A 25,125-nucleotide genomic window follows, 5' to 3' on the forward strand; every position below is an offset into this window, starting at 1 on the left:
GTCATGTTTGATAAATGGAAGAATTCCAAGGCTAAGACTGGAGGTCTTTCAACAGTTGCAGGGTGGAGTAACAGGCATTTACACATTGAACATATCATATATGGCTGTCTGTCACGCACTTCTGCTTATATTTCACCACTGTTCTGGTAGAACCAACCCTGTCTAAATCAATGGGCTCAGTCAGTTTTGAGTTCACACAGCTTATTTGTGTGTCTGGGGTGTAGATGAAGGAATCCATCCTTCCCTTTTCTGCTGAATCTTCAGGGAATTACCCTGGTCATCTGAGCGTACTCAGCAGGGTCAACCCATCTCTCAGTGATGTCACTAAAAAGATAGTTTTGGGTGCAAACTAAACAACCCATCAGTTGTAAGAGGGATAACTTTGGTGATTTCACATTTACACTGGAGTGGGACACCTGTTACTCCTATCCTCTTTCAAATGTCAGTATTCCCAATGGTTGCAAGTAACATTATGGGGCTGATAGGGTATGTTATGCCCTCTCGTCCATTAATGGAACCTTTGTTTTATATACCATAAGGATCACCAGACAACAGCTCATAGGGAGCCCCATTATTTGAAAGAGGGAACACCCCTATTTCAGATTTTGGTGTCTCTGAATTTAAGGAAAGAAGGTTGGGGGAGATCTTTTCCCATCCCTGGACTCTATGTAGTATAGTGTAAGGGGTTATGGTCTATGGTCTATTTCACAGTGATCATCAGGTAATAATTTCTGTTGGGGCAATCATGGGTACACCCATCTTTCTACGTTTACTGTTGGGGAGGAAGATGTAGGGATTGTAAATCCCTCCCCCATTTTTCTCCATTCATCATTTTGTTTACTTTCATCTGGTGAATAGAAGGTATATTTTTTTTTTTATGCCATCCATCACTCTGGAGGACGAAAGGGACTTGCGGGTTTAAGATCTATGCAGAGGCTTAGCGCCACTCATCCTACACAGGGAATAGATTCATTGGGATATCTCTTTTTCTCTAATGGCCCTACGGACAAAATATTACATGTGAACAGCAGGTCTTAAGTTCCTTGTTCTTTTGTAGACCAAATTTGAGTGGCAGATATGACATTTTATCCAACCCATGTCATGTTGCACTGAAAGAGAGTTAAAAATGGTTATATCCTGTTTCCATATTATCATGCAGCTGGTTTGATCTACCCACATATAGATGTGTCCTCATACACATGGCCTCAATGCGCCAGGCTTCGCGAGATGCCTGGTGTGAGTTGCCAGGTACTGTGCGAGTGTCTTTTTTGGCATCTTTTATTTTACAAAAATGCACGACTATGATGCAGCAAGAAACTGCACTGATTAATTTGATATGTGTCACTCTCTGGTATCGTTGACGTCAATAAATATTGTTTTTGTTATTGCTCATCTTTTCTTTGTCAGATCGAGATGAAACAAAGTGCAGGTTATTACTGATTCTGTAAATGAAGCACAACGGAACTTGGGTTGGAAAAAAGTCACGGCAGCTGCATAATAGCGCTTTGTATACAGATTTAGACTCAGTCGCACACAGATGTAAAAGTGTCAAATTAATAAGTGCCTTCTGGTGCATCATAGTCGCATTGCATTATGACTAAGACACATTTTCTGTCTAAAGAGTTGCAAAAAAGACGTTCGGCGCAAGCAGAGTGGCGCGGAACCTGGCGCTATGCGAAGGGCTATTTGCCTCGACTTTAGCAACAATGTATGAGGACACATCTATACACATTTTAGGCAAAGAACAGAAGATGTACAGAAAGAAATGGCAAATTACATGAGCCCCTCTTAAAACAAGGGAGTTCTTGGCGGAATTATGAATTTATGGTCTTTTATCCTGTGATCCGATCAATCATGAGAAATAGAGGATTGTTTAATTATTTCCTAATATGTACAAACATCAATTTGAAAGAGGGTGTACTTTTTTTTTTTTTTTTGAAACTACTGTATATGACTTTTTAGTTTGCTTTTTTTGTTTACTGCAGCTTATTTTTATTTTTTTTAAATTGCATAGTAATATTTTCCCCTTGTGCGCAGTACAGGGGCATAGTACTTGGATAGGATTCAGTGGATTATTAGAATGTCTGAAGCATCAAATTGTTTCAAATACGCTCCAAAACGTCTGTCTGAAGTTAGTCTAAACATGTCACTAAACATGTGTTTTGTTTTCTGTGTTAATAAAACTTGCCTTTACTAGCAAGATTTACGCAAGCAAGATTAAAAAAGGCTGTGCATCAAGGCGGAATAAATAATTATTGAATGCATAGCTGGGTCATATTGAGGGTAAACATAAGAAACATGAGAAGATAGCTATTCTGTTGTGCTTTCAGCAATTGTTTCCACCAATCAGAATTACCTATGTCACATGTGCAATCAAATCTTGCAACAAAATCTTAGAAAAAAATTACATATTAAACTGTTAAGTTTCCATCAATTATAATTTATTCATGGTTATTCTTCAGTCTAGATTAATTATATCTGTAATACTTGTCTGAAAGTAGGTGATCCAGGACTGCTGAAAATGAATTTGATGTTTCAGACCTCTCCCCCCACCCTTTACCAGCCACGCGCATGGTACAATCTCTGGTATTGTTGACGCCAAATAAATATATATTTTTTGTTATTGCTCATCTTTTCCTTGTCAGATCGAGATGCAGGTTATTTCTCGCACTACACAATTATACCATTTTCATGAAAATCGGTTCAGAAGTTTTCGTGCCAACTTGGAACAAACACACTGACACAACGTTCTTATTCTTATTATTAATATTATAGATATATATATGTAAATACAATATTCTTTTGTAGATTTATATTGCATACTGACACTCCAGGAGTTCACTCCGAACCAATACAGGTAAAGAGTAGGCAATTAAAGGGAAACGTCCATTTTTAATTACAGACCGTTAATATTTTCTATACTAGAATCAAATACATATTTTTTTTATTTGATGTATTATTGGTTCTTGAAAGCTCCTTCAACTCCTTAAGGAGGAGAAAACCAAGTCCTGTCATCTGTAATAACCATGGTACACTTGTCACAACAATTCTTTACCAATCTTCTTAGAGAGTGAATGTTCTCCCTTATCATAAAATCTAAACGTTATCTTCTATGAAATAAGCTTGTAGCTTGTATCTTGTATTCTGTACGCTGAAAGTTTTTCAAATCACTATTCCGCATAATGATTGAATATTCCAGTAATACCCCTTTTCAGATTGCTATTGGCTGTTGGCACCCATGATTTGTACATGCGTTGATCCCAGGTGCGACAAAAGTGAGACCCCTTTCAGACTGGCGCCTCGACCCAGCAATAATGCCGGGTCGATTAGGGCACCGCCATCGCTGCTGAGCTGGCGCTTGTAGATGATCTCCCTATGCAGTGAACGGGACCCAGGTCGCCTCGACCTGGGTTACCAGTTCACACCGCACCGCAAGCCGGGTTGAACTCGTGTTCAACCCTGCTCGTTACCCAGGTTGAAATGCCAGGTCACTGCGCGTTCATTTGCAGTAACCCGGGTTATTTATGGTAATGTAAAAGGGCTTTAAGAGTATCATGGAATACATTTCTTGTGTGTATTTGCATAATCAAACACAAAACAAATATTCAAATAAAAATATTTTTAAACCTTTATCTCTGGCTCTCAAATATTGATTTTGGGGTGGTTAAGAGCATGCGTAAATGAAGAAGTAATTTTGATATCATTATGTGCTAAATGGCTTTCAGCTGTAAACATATGGGCAGTTAGATTAACAAAAAAGTTATTTATAAGTACCACAAGGGACTGACAGAAATAATGGTGCATCATGTTTGATTAAGGATAAAATCAACTCAGACCAGACCACACATCCGTAAAATGTTGTATAATTTTAGAAAATGTTCCACAGTCTGTGACACTAAGCTTATTAGTCACTGTTGACACAGTTTAAATTACCCATTGATTTACAAAGTCCAGGCTTCCAAATACAATATATGTAGCAAATATATATGTACTATGCAATAATACTACTCATAGCACTTCTCTAAGCTACATGGTGTTAACGGAAAAAAACACTAAACATAGAAACTATGTATGTATAAATAATGTAAAAATGTAAATGATTTAATAACATATCAAAGCAGATATTTTTTATGCATAGATCCTATGTTTAATGTTGGGTAAACACACAGTGTACAACAGTTTTATTTTCTCTTGGGGATTAGCAGTGATTCTGTATATTTGCAAGCTGTGACTGTTTATGCACCAAGTAGCTCCTTCGTGTCAGACAGTACAGCACATACATACTGTACATAAAACAGGGACATACAAAGTAGACATAATAAATGTAGACCAGAAAAGAGAGGTGATCAACAGTGTTGAAATTAACAGGAAGGTCCAAGAGAATGAGTATAGAGAAAAGACATTTACACTTTGCTGTAAGTAGATCATTAATCACTTCTGTGAGTGCAGTCAGTAGAATGTTGGGGCTGGAAAATATTGTGAAATAATGTAAACCAATAGACCTGCACACAGACAGTTTGCATCAATTTTCACATTTCCTGTAGCATTGAAATGTGTTAATGTGTAATGGATTTCTATCTGCATGCTAGTTTAAATTATGCATGAAGAGAATCACAAAGGACAGCTGTCTCGGTAAGAGCTGTCCTTTGCGAGTGAGGGACTTCCAGGCCTATGAACCAGAAGTCCCTCTGGCATCCTTTTGCTCAGAAGGACGGATGTGCCATGATGGAGATGAGAGGGATCCAATTGGATCCATCCCAGGGGGTGTCACGAATAGAAGCCCATAGGGTTCTATTGGGCAATGCCAAAATGGCGTTGGCCACCAGATCCAAGCCTGGAATGTATCGTATTCCAGTGCATATGAGAAATGTGGTCAATCCCCCGAAAACTGCATTTTCGGAGGTTTGACCACATTTCTGACATTGCGGCATCCCACCCTATTACTGGAGACATTGGTGATACCTACATGCCGACAGACATGCCACATTCCCTATTCATGCCTCTCAGACCTCCACATATGCAGTCAGACCTACACACACACACACACACACACACACACACACACACACACACACACACACACACACACACACACACATAAATATATATATATATATATATTTCAACTTTAAAAAGGTTATTTTTGAGGGATTTCTCTATGCGCGCAGTAGTACACACACATATATATATATATATATATATATATCAACAAGAATCCCGGCACTCCTGTGTAATCCAACGTTAATAATGCTGAGGTGCCCTCCTGATGTGTAGATAAACATCCAAATGCAGGAAACAACAAAAAGGCAGCACTCACCGGGTTTGTAGAAATCAAGTATAAAAGTCCTTTATTACCGACGTTTCGGGGACTAGACCACCCGTCTTCAGGGACATACAGCCTGTATGACAAGCTGTACTAGAAAAATTACAGTTAGATGCTGACTGCTTGGTACTTTATCTCTCTCCAAGCCTTGATACATCTCCCCCATAGTGGTACTGTAGTGGCAGACAGGATGGCAGTATAATAAAAAATTGGAAGTTTAATAAACTTTTAGAATTGTTTTTTTTAATCAAGAACTAGATAAGAAGCTCAAAGTCAGCACAAATAAATGGAGGTGGAATATTTAGTGGAAGCCAGGTAAAGCATTGATTGATTGGTACTTTATCTCTCTAGAAGATTTGAGAAATCTCCCCCTTAGCTCTTTAAGTTGGCACTGTTATTATTCTCTTTGAGTTTTGTTCACCAACAAAGATAATTATAATAATAATTTTATTTATATAGCGCTTTTCTCCAAAAGGACTCAAGGTACAGCTGTCTATATATAGCAGAGATTGGCTGTTGTGATGCATCCTGCTGCAGGGTGTTGCAACAATAGTAGTGTGCACCCTTTTTTTTCAGTGGCTTTTAAATGGTTTTGAAGAGAAGCATTATATAGCACTTTGAGCTGCAAACCATTCTAATGCCTATCACTGATTCTATCCAATCTATAGGCATGTCACAAGATATTTAAAAATAAGCCTCCGATTGAGGTGTGTGAATCCACCTTGAGACTCAGGTGATGTTACTCTGGTCACAAGGGCTGTGTGAGCAACATGCCCCATCCCTCATCTCTCCTTGGGCTGCATGTTGTCTAGCACTGGTTTACACCATAGGCATAGAGACTGTATCATACTGCACCCTACAATCTTGACTTCACTATTGTTCAATCACTAGAAACTATTGTTAAGTAAATTAGGAAGCAAAACTTTTTTCTTTTTTCCAGCATCCAACAAGCAACAAAAAAAAATGTGTCATACAAGATGATCTTTAATAAATTGCAGTACTTGGGGTTAAATGGCAATATGAAATGTGTTTAAGGCTAGAACTGAGTAGGTGATTGCGACCTACAAATAAAATGACGTGATTATTGAAGGAAAAAAATCACTTATTAGTGCATACAAAATATCCTGACCAGCCATAGCCATTATATGATTCCTTTTGGGAAAGTTGTAAACGCCGATCTCCTAGGGGACTAGCATGCAATTTTTATTGACTGTCACTGGAGAGTCTGACACACGCAGAAAAAAAAACCGTGTTGCATTTCTTGGTGGAGAATAAAAATGCTAATGATAAGTTTAGGTAAAAACTTTTAAAATGTCTTTGTTTATTAGACTAACTGCAAACCCTTTTGTCTCTGTGCAGCTGATCCTGCGGCTCTTGGCTTCATTATCTCCCCCTGGTCTCTCCTGCTGCTGCCCTCCGGAAGTGTGTCATTTACAGATGAAAATGTCTCAAATCAGGACTTGCGTGCCTTCACAGCACCTGAGGTGCTACAGAGCAAGTCATTGTCTTCTCTTACAGACATTGAAAAGGTAACCGGCTTCCAGACACAATGATACTGCTGACTGGCAAGCAGGGAAGTCAGTGACCCTTTAAGAAAATAATTCAGACAATAAATTCCAGACATTGCCCAGGGGATCTAGAGAAGTGAAGTTGTGCACTGTTCCTTTGTTCAGGCTATGCAGCATAAGTATTTTATATCACTGTTCATCATCTTTTGAAGAGCTGAACATTAACACTGTTTTGTCCAGTTCTAAGCAAAGATGAAAACCAAGAAACAAATAATACAGTCAAGTATTAATTACAGAAATGGAGAGAATACTAACCAGCAATTATTAACTTGTTGCCAATGAACTTTAAGGGGCTGATTCTGAGTTGCAAGCAAAGTGGGTGTAGTTTGCGGCAGCTGCAGAAGCCATATTTACTACCTAATGCTGATGCAAGATTCCGTAGGGCTAATGCGGGGGTTTGCACACCTGCAAGCGGAATTTGTGCCTCCCCAATGATTTTACGCCAGCTGCTGCACCGTCATCATCAGTATCTGCACATGCACCAGCCCCATGCTAGATGCAACACAGCTGCCAGCACACACTGCTATGTGACATTGTTATTATATAGGGGAGAGGGAACAGTACAGTGACATATGAGGGGGAATAACACAGCTCCCAGCACACTGCTATGTGACAGTGTTATTATACAGGGGAGAGGGAACAGTACAGTGACATATGAGGGGGAATAACACAGCTCCCAGCACACTGCTATGTGACATTATTATTATTCAGGGGAGAGGGAACAGTACAGTGACATATGAGGGGGAATAACACAGCTCCCAGCACACTGCTATGTGACATTGTTATTATATAGGGGAGAGGGTACAGTACAGTGACATATGAGGGGGAATAACACAGCTCCCAGCACACTGCTATGTGACATTGTTATTATACAGGGGAGAGGGAACAGTACAGTGACATATGAGGGGGAATAACACAGCTCCCAGCACACTGCTATGTGACATTGTTATTATATAGGGGAGAGGGTACAGTACAGTGACATATGAGGGGGAATAACACAGCTCCCAGCACACTGCTATGTGACATTGTTATTATACAGGGGAGAGAGTACAGTACAGTGACATATGAGTGGGAATAACACAGCTCCCAGCACACTGCTATGTGACATTGTTATTATACAGGGGAGAGGGAACAGTACAGTGACATATGAGGGGGAATAACACAGCTCCCAGCACACTGCTATGTGACATTGTTATTATACAGGGGAGAGAGTACAGTACAGTGACATATGAGGGGGAATAACACAGCTCCCAGCACACTGCTATGTGACATTGTTATTATACAGGGGAGAGGGTACAGTACAGTGACATATGAGGGGAAATAACACAGCTCCCAGCACACTGCTATGTGACATTGTTATTATACAGGGGAGAGGGTACAGTACAGTGACATATGACGGGGAATAACACAGCTCCCAGCACACTGCTATGTGACATTGTTATTATATAGGGGAGAGGGAACAGTACAGTGACATATGAGGGGAAATAACACAGCTCCCAGCACACTGCTATGTGACATTGTTATTATATGTCACTGTACTGTTCCCTCTCTCCTATATAATAACAATGTCACATAGCAGTGTGCTGGGAGCTGTGTTATTCCCCCTCATATGTCACTGTACTGTTCCCTCTCTCCTATATAATAACAATGTCACATAGCAGTGTGCTGGGAGCTGTGTTATTCCCCCTCATATGTCACTGTACTGTTCCCTCTCTCCTATATGAGGGGGAATAACACAGCTCCCAGCACACTGCTATGTGACATTGTTATTACATAGGGGAGAGGGTACAGTACAGTGACATATGAGGGGGAATAACACAGGGCCTGATTCAGAGCCGCTCGTAAGCGGCTGCTCATACGCTCTGAGCGATGTTCGCACAACTGCGAATGCGTATGGGTCGTAATGCGCAAACTAGTCATTGCGGTCGGAAATCGTGCGCTCGCAAAACAGCGAGGGGCTGCTAATTTGAGTGACAGAATGTACCGTTTGTGGGTGGTAACAGGGGAAGGTGCTTGAAAACCGGGGAGTGGAGATCCGAACGCAGGCGTGCCTAACGGTCAAAAGGGCGTTTAATGGGTGTGCATAATTTAGTAAAGGAGCGTCATCGACCACATCACTTGGTTGTCTTTTAGCCTGAACTGCTCGCAGTGATTGCGGTAGGAAAATCCAACCACAACCACTGCGAGCAGTTCAGATGCCTTTCGATGTTCCCGATTAATCTAATAAATACCGGAGGTGACGTGTGTTGCGAACGGCAAAGGGGCGTCTTTACAAAATAGCGAGCGCATTTTTCGTTTGCTCGCTCAGACATAGAGGCGTCAACAAACCGCAAAGAGCGAGTGCTCAATTTAAATAGCCGTCCCCTTTTTTGGAACGACCGTCCGCAAATAGCGTCCGGCTCTGAATCAGGCCCACAGCTCCCAGCACACTGCTATGTGACATTGTTATTATATAGGGGAGGGGGGACTGTACAGTGACATATGAGGGGGAATAACACAGCCCCCAGCACACTGATACCTGTATGTGACATTGTTATTATATAGGGGAGAGGGAACAGTACAGTGACATATGAGGGGAAATAACACAGCTGCCAGCACACTGATATGTGGTATTATATAGGGGAGAGGGAACAGTACAGTGATATATGAGGGGCAATAACACAGCTCCCAGCACACTGATATGTGACATTATTATTATATAGGGGAGAGGGAACAGTACAGTGATATATGAGGGGGAATAACACAGCTCCCAGCACACTGATATATGACATTGTTATTATATAGGGGAGAGAGAACAGTACAGTGACATATGAGGGAAAATAACACAGCTGCCAGCACACTGATATGTGGTATTATATAGGGGAGAGGGGACCATAAAGTTATATGAGGAAAGATAACACAGCCCCCAGCATACACTGATATGTGGTATTATTATATAGGGGAGAGGAAACAGTACAGTGATATATGAGGGGGAATAACACAGCTCCCAGCACACTGATATGTGGTGGTATTATTATATAGGGGGAAGGGGACTGTACAGTGATATATGCGGGGGAAACTATGTGGTATTGTTATTCTATAGGGGAGAGAGGACAGTACAGTGACATATGAGGGGAAATAACACAGCTGCCAGCACACTGATATGTGGTAGTGTTATTATATAGAGGAGAGTAGATCGTACAGCATACTTGCCTACTTTTGAAAACTAGTTTCAGGGAGATTTTAGGTGGCAAAATAATGTTCCGCGCTTCGCGCGGCACGGCGATGAGGGGGCGTGTCATGTTCCACCCAAAAGGTGTGTCTAGCTTCACCTATGGGCATGTCTATTGTTAACAATGGGCGTGTCCTTCAGTGGCAGGTGAAAACTATAGTACTAAGAGCAACATACCACCAGAGCTAGTTTTTCTATGGGTAGCCTACTTGTATAGTCAAAGCCGGCAATAATGTATCATGCGTTATTCCTTTTATACATGGTTGCAATGCCCCCTAGAACCCCCTCAGTACACACAGTGTCCCCATAGTATCCTTAGTATACACAGTGTCCCATATTATCCCCCAGTACACAGAGCACCTCCATATTACCCTACAGTACACACACAGTGGCCCAATGTAATCCCCCCAATACACATAGTGCCCCCATGGTACCTTTTTTCTCCTCCTGTAAAAACTGTGCAGGGAGCCGGGGCAGTGTTGTGAGGGGACGTGGCACAGGCAGTGACTCAGACAAGGAGCAAGTCAGGAGGAAGAAGAGGGCTGATATGTGCAGCCCACTTTGAGCCTGGTGGTAGGTTGGCTGGTCCCTTGGGAGAGGCCAGTCGCTGTGAAGCAATGTCGGACAGCCAGTTCTGATATGTGTGGTGCTCTGTGCTGACTAGGTCATGTGCTTCAGTTTGTGAACAGCACAGGCTCACTGCTGTGAGGCTGCCATGGAGGAAGAGCGGGTCCCGCAGCCCTTCTGCTGAATTGCGAGAAGCCCCAGGGAGGAAAGGTACGAGGCGGACCATGGGAATTAAAAGTGGCCCTGGAAAAAATCCTGAAAGTGGCCCCATGAGCGCACCGAATGTGCACACCTGAAAAAGTGGGTGTGGCCTTGCAGAAAGGTGTATGGTCGCTTGTGAAATGCTACGTCCGCAAGCTACTCCTCTTTTTTTTTTTTTTATCATGCTGGGGGCATGGCTACTACTCTGGGAGCTGATGGATATGCCCCCTTTTCCTCTCTCCAGTGAATGAACACAGCATGTGAATAAGTATTTTCTTACCTATATGATTTCTCTGCAACAAGGAACCTCTGAAGAAATTGATCCACCCTGGACAGGCAGTCAGTTTTCACTATTCATGCAGGAGATCACATGGTCTGGAAGCCGCCTGTTAGCGTAGGAATAAAGCCAATGTCATCAACATGCAACAGAGGTTCTCGCCAGTACCATCCCCCTGTATCTCACCAGCACCATCCCCCTGTCACTCTCCAATACCATCCACCTGGGTCTCTCCAATACATTCCACTGTCCAGCTCCACCTTCTCTTTTCCCCCAAGGCCATCTCTTTTTTGCCCCAGCACCATCTCCTCTGTGCCTCCAGTGTCAACCCTCTCCCTACATCACAGCATCCTCCTGCAGCACAGAAAAACCCTCTCGGCTCACAACACTCCTCACAGCCCCCTTCAGAACAGCCCTTCACACCACAGCCCTCCTCATCACAGCCCCCCTCATAGCACAGTCCTCCACACCGCAGGCCCCCTCATCACAGCCCTTCACACCACAGCCCCACTCATCACAGTCCCCATCATAGAACTATCATCCACAGAGGCCCCCCCATCACAGCCCTTCACACCACAGCCCCACTCATCACAGTCTCCATCATAGAACTACCCTCCACAGCGGCCCCCCCCATCACAGCCCTTCACACCACAGCCCTCCTCAGGATAGTCGCCCACATATGACAGCCCACGTCACAGCACAGCTCCTCACAGCTCGGCCCCTCATAACACAGCCCTCCTCACCAAAGATCCCCTCAGAGCATAGTCCCCAGCAGGCCCTTAGCACAAAATAACTCAGCCCCACAGACAGATCAGCTCTCCCTAGTTCAGCAGAACCCCCCACTCAAAACCACAGACAGATCATCTATTTTCTCATCATTAATCATTCTCCCCCCATGGCCCCCACCCCAGACATCCCTCTCTCTAAACTCCATCTCCTTGCCCAATTGCCATTATCTCATCATGAATATATCTATATATATCGCCAAATAATATCTATCTATATATATCGCCAAATACATTCAATATATCCTAATAGAACAGAACATAGTATGCAGCCTGTACTATTAATATACCCCACCGCACAGAATACTACTGCACTAGACCAGATACAATACTACAACCCTCAACCCACCTAACCCCCCACAAAAATGTACACCTCCTAACCCACCTCACGCCCCCTAATAATTTACACCTCCTAAACCACCTCACCCCCCCCTGATAATTTACACCTCCTAACCCACCTCACCCCCCCCTGATAATTTACACCTCCTAACCCACCTCACCCCCCCGATAATTTACACCTCCTAACCCACCTCACCCCCCTAATAATTTGCACCGCCAAACCACCTCACCCCCCCTAATAATTTACACCTCCCAACCCACCTCACCCCCATAGTAATTTACACCACCTAACCCACCTCACCCCCGTAATAATTTACACCTCCTAACCCACCTCACCCCCCTAATAATTTACACCTACTAACCCACCTCACCCCCCTAGTAATTTGCACCTCCTAACCCACCTTAATAATTTACACCTCCTAACCCACCTCACCCCCCCTGATAATTTACACCTCCTAACCCACCTCACCCCCCTAATAATTTACACCTCCTAACCCACCTCACCCCCCCTGATAATTTACACCTCCTAACCCACCTCACCCCCCCCTGATAATTTACACCTCCTAACCCACCTTACCCCATAGCATGAATACATGGTACTTACCTGTGTTACTGCACAGTAGGAAGCTCTGTCTTCCTGGACTCTCACCCAAGGGAAGCTGTGTGTAAGGTATGACAGTCCTCGCAGAGCAGAAGGGGGCGGGGACTGCAAGGGGCGGGGAGATGAAACCTCACAGTGCTGACAATATTCCAGGCACAGCAGGAGGGGGTGGGGACTGGAAGGAGGCAGGGAGATGGGACCTCAAGCTGTTTGCTGACTGAGTACATGCCAGGCACAGCAGGAGGGGCGGGGACTCGGGGAGGGGGGCGGGGAAAGTAGACTAATATTCCCAGCAGTGCAAGACACAGCTAGAGCATAGGACTCGGAGGAAGTTAATGGAGTACACTGACAGTGAGTGACACATTGCGTTCATAGAGGCTGCGCTGCATGTTGCAGGGGCCGGTCCAGTCACCAGACTGACATCTCCGGCCTGCTTTCAGTCTGGTGACAGTGTGTAACAGCAGTTGCTGAACAGAGAGGGGGCTGATCAGTGCAGTGGCACTGATATGGCCGCCACCACCACAGTCTGCCCTCTCCTGTTCCCTCTCAATACGCAGTGCTGGGCTGACTATCTGGCCACCGCTACCCACAGCAACCCCGCGGTGGCCTGCCTTTAAGTGACATAGCGTCACGCATAGTGACGTCATGAGGTCCCTATACAGGCCCCACCCCAGATTTCCTGGGCTCGCGCATGCGCAGTCCAATGTTTAAAAAAAAATAAAAAATCGGGAGTTAATGTACATTTTGCGGGGCAGCGGGAGGCTTTGTTAAAATTCGGGAGCCTCCCGCTAAAATCGGGAGGGTAGGCAACCCTGTCGTACAGTGATATGAGGAGGATTAACAAAACTCCCAGCACACACTGATATGTGGTATTATTATATTGAGGTGAAGGCACTATACAGTGATATGAGGGGGAATAAAACAGCCCCCAGCACACACTGATATGTGGCATTATTATTATTATTATTATTATTATTATTATTATTATTATTATTATATAGAGGAGATGGGATTGTACATTGATAAATGATGAAGAAAAAAAAAACAGTTTTCATCTCTATCTTTCTATCTCTCTCGCTTGTTTCTCTCCCTCCCCCCACCCATCTTTCTCTGACATTTCTTGCTGTCTCTCCTCCATTTGCCCCCTATATACAATCTGATCCTTTTAGATATGTCATCAGATCCTGCCCCCTTCACAGACTCCACCTCCTCCCATTTAGGGCTGCTGCAGAAATTTCCCGGGCTGGTTTTCCATCCCAATCTGCCCCTGGTAGCTCCTAGCGAACATACATGAGACCCATTAGACCTATTTCCCATTAAAAAATGACTACATCTAAACTTCAAATTGCCTTATTTAAAAGAGCTACTAATGCAGCGATGTAAATGGGCGGCAGTGAGCCGGGCCAACCCCCTATACCTGTGATGACATGATGTCACGCCTAGGGGGCGGGGCTGACGGCACTAGGAAGTGGAACACTGTTCAGAGCGTTCTTAGGATGCTCCGGGCAGTTCCACAGCCTTTGGACGCTCTGGGTTGCTCTGCAGCAGCACTACTGACAGCAACGTGTCGTCCCAAGCACCCTGCAAGCCACATGCAGGAACAGTGGGGCAGCGATGGTGCCGTCCCCAGGGCCCTACACTCTATGTGGCGGCACCACTCGCACAATCCTACAAACCTTTATGTAAAATTCCCATAACTTGATATACATGAGATATTTGATATTCTATTTGCTTTTGCTATGCAAGTGAGGGCACACTATTGTTCTCTGTTATCAGCCATTTCCCACAATGCTATATTAATGTAGCTAGCTGCAGTGTCAGTCAGTGGTACTACTGATGGAATGTCTACTGCATGTGGGAAAGTGTCTTAGCCACAGTCACAGCTTTATCTCAAATATCTTCAGTCATATAAACTCCTGAAGCTTGTACATACTGTATATACTTGTGAATGTTATTAGTAGCTCTTTTATATAAACCAACTTTATTTTAGGATTAGTGGTCCTTTAAAATGTTTTTGCGTGGATGGAGGAAAATGCAGTTTTGTTTGTTTTTCCATCTGGAAGCAATCCATCACCAGCTCGAAAACTGCACAGTTCTGTTTAACAGGATGGAGGATAAACTTGCCTAAATAATGCCAGAGTACTGAAATATGTCTTTAAAAGTAACTAAATAAAGTAGTTAGCCTATTGTAGCTAAACATATGTTATGTACTGAGTACAGAACCGTCACAAGGGCTCTAAGCGCAATATGCCGCCTCCTTTGCTCATGGCATCATGACGTCGCACTTCGGGGACAGGCCACAGACACCCAGTACTGCAGCAACGCCCAGAGAGTCTTGAAGACGTTCCGGGCAGATGTAATTACGTCAGAGTGCCTGCCTATAGGGTCCAAAGGACGCTACAGGTAGCACTGCTGCAGCAATACTGGCTCCAGTGTGCCGTTCCAGACACCCTGCTAGCCAGAAACAAGGGCCGTGGATGAGTGATGGTGTCGCCTACATAGCCCTGTGCTTTGTGCGGCTGCAATGGTAACACACTTTTATTTACGGCCCTGACTGATTGTAGGGGCCAGGTCAAATATGATGTAAATTGGTGGAATATACCTGTGATAACATTTAGTGGCTAAACACACAACTTGCAGTGAAGTAGACATGAGGGCACAGCGGTCAGCATTGCTGCCTCCCTGCACTGGGACTATGGGTTTGAGTTTAATGGTTAGCAAGGTTGGTGTAATGGTTAGCATTACTGCCTCACAGCACTCAATTCCCACCACAGCGCTAACTTTGGAGTTTTAGATTGTAAGCTTCACTGGAGCAGGGACTAATGTGAATGGACAAATATTCTCTGTAAAGCGCTGCAGAATTTGTATGTACTATATAAATAACTGGTAGTAAAAGTACTAAATAAATAAATAATCAGGTCACTGCCCTATGATGAGTTTGTATGGTCTCCAGACGTTGGGGGTTCATATATAACCATAAAAGTTGGCTTAACAAGTTAATAAATACATACCTGTAAACCAGCTCAAGATTTGAATGTTTTTATATCTGTACACTTTCTGCATGAAGAGCTGCAAAATAGCTTTATTGTCATCTGACATTCCCATGATTATACAATTGAGTTACTGTGACAGGATTATATGTTCTTTCTAAGCAGGCACAGAAATGTTCCCAGTATAAAGTGCATAATTTCCTCCTCAGCCTTTAACAGTTGTGGCAACGAGTGGGCTGCAGAACTGCATATCTACTGCCCTTATTTCCTGCCCTGGTCTGTTCTTGTGTTTCAAGTAACGTGGGCGAGATAGGCCTTTGTTACATTTGAGCAGTCTTCCATGTAGATATTAGTAGAAGTTATTCATTTACTTACTAGTGTTTTTGTTCAGCTCTGTGCAGCAGCTTATACCAGTGTGTGCTTTACAATACCCTATTAGTGATGTTCCTACTGATTTGGAATGAATCTCTGCCTCTGTTGTGTATGACAGAAGAAACAGAGGCACAAATGTCTTATACCCCAGTGATGTGTTTTCTTTATGCTGCATCATATTCTTTATACATTTTTTAAAGCAAAATGGAAACTGTTAAACGCACACATATTGGAGTTCAAAGTAGCTTAATATTGAACCAGTGCACCAGATTGGTCCACCCACTACACATTGATGACCGCACATAGGAGCTCATTCAGACCCGCACGCAAGTTGCGGCCGCTCGCTGGCAAAAAGGGGCCTGATATTTAAATGAAGTGCTCGCACTTTGTCACTTAAGGATGCCCACTATGTTTTAGTGAGCTACTGCAAAGTGCATTCGCAAGTGTCTAAAGACGCCCCCTTGCCACTCGCAACAAATGTCATCTCCAGGAAATGTAGGATTAATCGGGACCATTGAGAGCCATCGGAGCTGCTCGCAGCCCTTGAGGTTGCCTTAACCCGCCGCAAGCACATCGATCAGTGCCGGCTGCAACACATGCAGGTGATGTGTACAATGATGCTACTTTGCTAATTATGCATGCCCTTTAAATGGCGTTTTGGCGGCCTGACACACCTGCGTCCGCAACACCACTCTACCGTTTACAAGCACCTTCCCCTGTTACCACCCAAAAATGGCACTATCTGTCACTCAAAGCAGCGACCTGATAGTGACTTACAAGCAACCAAAATCAGATTGCAAAGACTGGCTTGTGCACTGCGAATTATATGCATGTGCAGACGGGCGAAAATCGCTCAGAGCAAACGCAACTTAGCTACCGCGTCTGAATCATGTCCCTAGTCTTCTCCATTGATAGCAGGTTCCACAAACAAGGTGCACCTGGATATGCTGAGACGCAGCCAAACATTTACAACGTGCCCTGCACTGTAATATCATACCTGAACTATCACCATTATAAAGAATTAACCACTCACAGTGAATGATCTCTGCTACGTGAAATACCTGGGAGTTAATGGGACGATCCTTCACTGCCAGCCAATTACAAGCGCTTTCCCATGCTGGACGTCTGTGTTTGTCAGAGAAGAAATGGACATCCTGGCTTTAGCCATTTAGTGGAGTCCATTCATCATGAGGGGATAGTTTGTGAGCTGGTCAGTTGTTTTAAGTATATTTATTTATTTATTTATTTCTTATTACCAGTTATTTATATAGCGCACACATATTCCTCTCCCACCTCCCTCAACCGACCTTTCCAAAACTTTAGCCGCAATTCTCGGGGGTCTGTGATTCCAAACAAAATGAAAAAGCGCATTTTGAATATTAGTCTGCAAAAAGATAGAGCCATTTTGGTATAATATTCATTTTAACAGCTATGATCCTATCCAACCACGAGATAATAAGGCGATTCCAGGAGTTTAACTTGGCCTGTATTTTGAACAGGAGAGGTGGAAAATTTTCACGAAAAAGAGAATCATAGTGGGAAGTTTTATTACTATTATTTATTACCAGTTATTTATATAGCGCGCACATATTCCGCAGCGCTTTACAGAGAATATTAGTCCATTCACATCAGTCCCTGCCCCAGTGGAGCTTACAATCTATATTCCCTACCACATGCTCACACACATACACACTAGGGTTAATTTTATTTTTTGGGACCCAATTAACCTACCAGTATATTTTTGGAGTGTGAGGGGAAATCAGAACACCCGGAGGAAACCCATGCAAGCACAGGGAGAATATACAAACTCCACACAGTTAGGGCTGTAGTGGGAATCGAACCCACGACCTCAGTGCTGTGAGGCAGTAATGCTAACCATTACACCGTATATAAGTACATATCTGTTTTACTTTTTTTTTTCCTTTCTTTACCATATTTGGACTATGGTGGCTAATAAAAGTGTGAGTTTTATTTTATATTTATTAATTGAAATTTGGGTATGTGTGATTCCCCCCCTCCCATTTTTTTTTACATTAAAAATGTGACCCCCCTTCCCCTCCTTACCACACACACACACACACACACACACACACACACACACACACACACACACACACACACACACACACACACACACACACACACACACACACACACACACACACACACACACACACACACACACACACACCCCTACCTTACATCAGTGGGGACACCTTCAGTGCTCCCGTTTGCACCATGCACAGCGCACTAGTGGAAAGCGATGTACTCAGTGAGTTCAAGGCTGTATGTGCTACGTGTAGGTAACGTTTTGCATTTCGGAATAAAGGACCGAACAATTGTTAACACCAAAGTTCCACTTTATCATATGTGTGCAGAACTCGTACTATGTATACTATTAGTCTGCCCTTACAGGTTCCTCTTCTTTTCCTCTCTGCAGCTAGACAATATTTTATATTATTACTTTGTTATGTATTAATTGTCTGTTACCTTTACCACATTATTTACATGTGTAGGTTCTAATATCCATGTTGGTCCTTCTAACTTCTTCAAAATGCAGTGTGTGGCTCAAGCGGAATGTAGTATTATTTTCCTTTGCAGTATGCCAGAAACATCTGCTCAACCAACTATAACTTGCCAGAGGCAGCCTGCCATAGAACAGTCTCCGAAATCATTTCATTGGGCTACTGCGCCTCCAGTGTACTGCATGATCACACTTTATTAGATTTTACATATTGCATTACACTTATAAGGGAGGCACTGTTACTATTCTATAATTTGATTTATTTTAAAAGCATGCAGCCTAAGTGGTTACATTTTATTTACAATCACTAATGAATCCTTGTGTTTTATCTAACTCACTGAGGATATATGTGACTTACAATATTTGTTACAGTTACATCAATGACACAATACATGTTATTTGGTTGTAAGTTGTTTAATCAGTGTTGAACAAAGAACATCACAGTTAAACACAAGTTGTGTTTACTTACATGGAAAATGCCACAATATTATGTAAGGTAAATAAAATAGGTCTATTGAGTACCGACACCGCTTTCAACGGGACCGGGCGGGGTACCGGTATCGGCAAGTGCATACACACTTGCCGATGCCAGCAGCTACGGAACGATGGCGGGGGCCATGCCGCTGGCAATATATGTTGTCGGACCTGCATGTAGGTCTGACGGACGAAGTCACTGACAACGAGCAGGAGTGCGCATAGTCAGTGACATTGTCTGTACACACTGGATGACTTAACAAATTTGTCGTAACGATTGGTCGTTATTGGCAAATTTGTTTACAATATTGTCTAGTGTGTACCCGGCTAACCATGTGATAATCAATGTTTGCAAACGCTTACTGAATAGGTGTGAAAATGTCCTTCCATGTTACAGTACTTCTGTTTTGTAGTGTTTTTATGAAATTTTGTATTTATTAGTACAGTATAATTGTCCCTGTTATTTTTTAGATGGTATTAAATAACACTATAGACAGCCAGGTTATAATGATCTATGATAGAATGCATATTTTATCTGGTAAGGTAGTGTTTTCAATATTAACAACGTTTCAACATACTTGCCTCATTGTTGCACCTATTAAATTCATGTTTAATTTATATCAGACTTTTAAATCTATCAATATTATTAGAATATCATTTTGCCTTGGATTTGCACCAAAACCTCCCACTGGTGGTCTGTTTCTAGAGAGGAGTGGGCCGTGTGCAGTCTCCGACACGGTCCCCCTCCTCTCTGTCCAGTGGCCGGCAGCGCACTGAGCTATGCGCGGCCAGCGCCGGAGTTATAGACTCCGGGCACAGGGAAGCAGCTGTGCAATACTGTTCAGCTAATAGTCTAATACAGCAGGAGGTGTCTGTAGGAAGAAGACAGCTCCTGCATGCAATTGCGATCTGAGTGCTGCGTCCAAGGTTGCAGTCCTTGGCCAGTCTGTGTAAGCTGAAACTTACTCAAACTGGCCGTTGGAGCCGGTCTGTCCTACAACGCAGACCCCAGGCTTGGCGCGCATACAAAATGGGGACGACCCCCCCCATTTTGTAGTCCGGTTGCCACCCCCAAAAGCTAAGGGGAGACTACAATCGATCACGCAGTACCTGTTCGGCACATGCGCATAAAGGGTCCTGTGCATGCGCAGACCCACAAACATCAGAGATGTACGCAAACCATTCCGCAGCCTGGCCGGTGCCTGGTCACGCAAGAGGCCAGCAATCTGCTTCCACTGACGCAGACCCTGGCCTCGTCCCTCCCAGCAAAAAAAAGTGACGCACCTCCGTTTCTGGAATGGCGCCCAGGCACCCCACACTCAAATATTTTTTTTTTCTGTTAATATAGGTTCATAGCACACACATGATCCATCTCATTATTATTCAAAAACATGGAATAAAGATTTTCTTTTGACAGATATTTGGCTTTTTATCATTTTAGAACTTGTCTGAATCTACTTTGTTGTATCTCTTTTAACTTCTATTTTAAACACCACATTTCCTGATTACATACAGATGTGAGCTTAGCAACAACCACTCACCAGCTGACCCTTTGTTTATTTGGCTTTTGTCATTTTCTCCTTTTGAAATTTGTGTTTCAAAAGGTTATGTATAACTGAGGGAAGGTACAGTAATGGTTTATTAAACTAATAGAAACTGGTTTATGCTGAAAATTAATATTATTAATAATACTATTAGAGATGTGTGCTGACCCTGTGTTTTGGTTTTGAAGCTGGATTCATCTTCGTGTTTTATTTTTGCATAACCACCCTCAAGTGATTTGGTTTTGGATCTGGGTTTTTAATCATTTTCTTTTTTATTTATTTTTAAAAAAAACAGCTATAATCATGTAATTTTTTTTTTTAATCCAAAATTCAAATTTAAAATCCAAATTCCAAACCTCAGGAGATCAGAACCATGACTTGGATCTGTCCGGATTCACGAAATTCGGATTTCTGGAAAACCGAACCACACATCTCTAATTACTATATTTGCAATAAAGGTCTAGCAATTTCTTATCTTTCCCTATACTCTCCACAGATATTGGGCAATATAATTTTCCTAATGGTATTTGATCCAGGAACATTTGGGTATGTAGCACAAAAAATAACTTATATGAAAAGCAAGCTCTAAACAGCCCTGATTGTTCATAGAGGTAATTTGCTCAGATTTTCTTGCAAATTGTTCACAGAGGGCCTGATTCAGCGCGTAATATTGATCATACTTACCTAATTTAGAGAGATCCTTTCCGGGAGCAGCCCCGAGAGCTGCCGCTAGAGGCTTGTTCTGGGGGTGGGGCGGGGCCGGACTGGTGATGCAAATCGTGCCATTTAGCCCCGTCTCCTACTCGCAGATCCGCAAACTCCCCATTAGATATCTCCTTCCTGCTCGCTTCACTAGGAAATGGTCAGGATGCGGGAGATCTGCCTACAATTCCAAGGGTGCGGGGGGCTACTCAAAAAATTGGGAGCCTCCCACGACTTTCGGGTGTGTAGGCAAGTTTGATGTTGATGCCGCATGCAAGTGGCCAATGTTTATAATCTCCACATGCATCCAAGTTGCGCTGCACATGCATCGGATCCCGATGGTTACTGCTTTAAACCGCAGAACAAATTTGGACACAAGAGCTGGAGATTTCAGTGGGCGTTCCTGATAGGGTATGCAGTCAGGATGCCGACCGTCGGCATCCCGACTGTCGGCATCCCGACTGTCTAATCCTGGCAATGGTCTAATGACAGGCGTCGAAATCCCGACGCCTGTCATTTTACCTATACCGGGAGCCCTGCCTCCGGCATCCTGATCTAAGGTAAGCCGGGCGTGGACAGCTGCGGGGAGGGTGGGGGGGTGAGGGACCCATAAGCAGGGTTAGGGGGGGGTTAGGTTAGTTAATACTAAAATACTTACCTGTCGGGATTAGAATTATTTCATACCGATCCCCCTGAGAGGTATCAGGGGGGAGGCTAGCCAGAGGCGGGCATGTCGCTGTCAGCGACTGTGTCTTTTGCCGAAGTTACACTGACACAGGTGCCCATGTTTAGACCGATAATCTGTGCCTCCATAGGGCTGGTGCAATGTTTGATGGTGCCACCAATGGTGCTTCTTAATTTGCAAAGTGTCAGATTACATTGTAGCCGGTGGGCATCTCCGTACGAATACCATTGGCTGTGGCACTAGAATAAAGATGCAGTCGTGCTGTGGTAACACGCAATATCGACTGCAATGGCGTGCATTTATGAATTGCTGTAGGCCCAGAATGTGCAATGTATATGTCAACATCCTAAGATTTCCTCATTTTAATAGGGTTGCTGTTTCCTTTTGTGAAATGTTACGGCAATCGCTTATTAATTGTTTAGATATGTAACATATATACTCAAATCTTCTGGTCCTTCTGATTCTTTGCTAATCACTGCTTTAAAATGTTAGTAAAATGCAATAGATAATTTTGCGGTTATGGGAATAAGAGGTACAAGATAAGGGAAGCAGAATAGCACCGGGAAGTGATGGGGAGGTTAAATTATTATCCTCACAGATAACATTCCATTATCTAACCACTTCATCACTTTGTCCAGTGTGTCAGTTTGTCTGGTGGAGAAGGTTCTCCAACTGCTGCTGAAATACAAGTTGTTCTGACTTGGCCAGACTAATGCTGGTCACACACACGACACAACTGACCTGCTAGATCACATACAATATGGCCACCTATTTATGTGGTTAATTAGACAGCAATTCTGCTTTTCTGCTGTTGGACGAGGTAGCAGGTTTGGCTATCTGTGTTCTCCTCATGTTTGTGTGTACTGTATAGAGATCACTGGGATGCTGTGTGTACTGTATAGAGGTCACTGGGATGCTGTGTGTACAGTATGAGAATCACTTGCATGCTGTGTGTACTGTAATGCAGTTACTGGGATGTTGTGTGTACTGTATGGCATTTACTGGGATGCTGTGAGTACTGTATGGCAGTTATTGGGATGCTGTGTGTACTGTATGGCAGTTACTGGGATGCTGTGTGTACTGCATGGCGGTTGTGTACTGTATGGCATTACTGGCATGCTGTGTGTACTTACGGCGGCTGACATTCCTCAATATCCCATGTCAAATTTATGCTTTAGTAAGTATATTATGTTAACATCCTTCTCTAGTAATAAGATTACATATTTAAGGCTTTTATTCACCTAAGCCTAATGGTTTAAAGACTCTTGTTTTCAATATTACAGTACTTATCCTTTTCTCAAAAATAAAAGGGAGAAGTATAGCAGAATTTAAAAAAAAATTACATTCAAGAAACAGTTTGTGCCTATTCTTATATTTTGCTTCCCTTCAAAACCTGGCTACACCACTGCATACACTCTAAATTCATATACGCATCCACTTTATAGAAGCACAGTAAGGAGGGACTGGGTTTGAAGTTCAAAAGAGTGACCATTCATTGTTAAATAAAGTGTATTACTGTATTTTCAATAGACTGTTACACTCTTTGTGTGGTATGAATGAATACACTGATACATTTTATAGTACTGATAAATTTATCAGTACTATTTAGTGAGGGTTATTGTCAAGTACGACACACATTTGTATGTATTTTGTCCTACAATGGATACGGTTACCTCCATCCTTGCAACATCAAATTCAGGGCTGGGAATCTCTCATCTGCATGGAATGTTAATCCCCATTTGTTATTCTACTGTGTTTGTGTAACTGGAGGACCAGCCCGACTTGCATTATTTCACTCTTCAACTTCCTGTGTTTGACTTTTCACTACTTTCAACTTGCTGTTTACTTAAACAGACAGTTACACTTTCAATTTAATGGCAGTAGTGGTTTACATTATATAGGCACACCCTCACAGTGAAAACTATGAACAGGTTAAGCATTTTATTATGAATAGCTATACTGGTAAACGTAAAATGTATCTTGTGTGTTTTTTTTTTGTTTTTTTTAATATTCTTCCACTGCCAACCATAAAATCTCAATTTGTATTCTTCTTGCCAATATGTAATTTTCTGATTGTTAAACAAGCTTGTTCGCTAGTAGCAAAATCCTCAATACTATGCCCTGTCTCCTGACTATTGTTAAGTGGTTTCTAGAGACTGTACATGTTGTTGTGATATATGGCAAATATGCTTATCTACTGAACATCTGCACAATTATGAAATTAAATATTTGACTTAATTTCATTTTTCCAACAGGTCCTCCAGTATTACATTCTTCTTCTTATTATTATTATTATTCTTTTATTATTATTATTTAATTTAATTTATTTTTCCCTAGTGGTTTTCATTTTCCTAAAAAATTATTTTTTTCATATTTGCAAGTGTGCAATATTGTTTATTTTCTTTGAAATTATGTTGTTATGGCACTATTTTTGCAGAGAGATGAACTTTTTTTGCTAAAGGACAGATATAAAATTAAACAGCTTTATAAAATTTGGTCCTTGAGGATCTGTTGCCGTTACTGTCTATGTTAGATATATGGTCAGTGTAGTTGGAGAGAAGGATGCTAACATAGCTTGTGCTGTGCTGCTTATTACATTTGTCTTGTGTTTGGGTTCTAGGAGACCTGCTATAAATGGAATTAATTCTGCTACTGTATGCATTTATAATCATGCTTGCTTTTTCTTACAGATTCACATTTATTCCCTTGGGATGACCTTGTATTGGGGAGCAGACTATGAAGTACCACAGAGCCAGGTAAACCTAGCCACCTAAATGATACATTTTACATTTTAATATATAAATATATATATATATATATATTTTATTAGTATGCTCCCTCCGTTTGGTCTGAGTGAGTTGTGAAATTGGCCCAGTCATATATAACGTATGTGGTACCATTACTGCATTGTCAGTGGAGCAACAGAATCTGGCAAACCAAGGATTTGGGTAATGGTTTATTT

At 42.6% G+C, this 25,125-nt stretch overlaps 1 protein-coding gene across 1 annotated transcript in view; it reads left to right on the forward strand.

Moving 5' to 3' along the window:
* The window catches only part of PTPN13 (protein tyrosine phosphatase non-receptor type 13), a 383,825-nt gene that overhangs the window by 136,271 nt on the left and 222,429 nt on the right, over positions 1 to 25,125 (forward strand). Inside the window, exons 3-4 of the mRNA XM_088445047.1 lie at positions 6,683 to 6,852; positions 24,854 to 24,919. Coding sequence (XP_088301173.1) covers positions 6,683 to 6,852; positions 24,854 to 24,919 — 236 coding nt within the window. The remainder of the gene's footprint in view (positions 1 to 6,682; positions 6,853 to 24,853; positions 24,920 to 25,125) is intronic.

The sequence above is a fragment of the Taudactylus pleione genome, unplaced genomic scaffold, assembly GCF_031769625.1.
Source record: "Taudactylus pleione unplaced genomic scaffold, aTauple2 ptg000376l, whole genome shotgun sequence".
In the NCBI taxonomy this organism is placed as follows: Eukaryota; Metazoa; Chordata; class Amphibia; order Anura; family Myobatrachidae; genus Taudactylus; species Taudactylus pleione.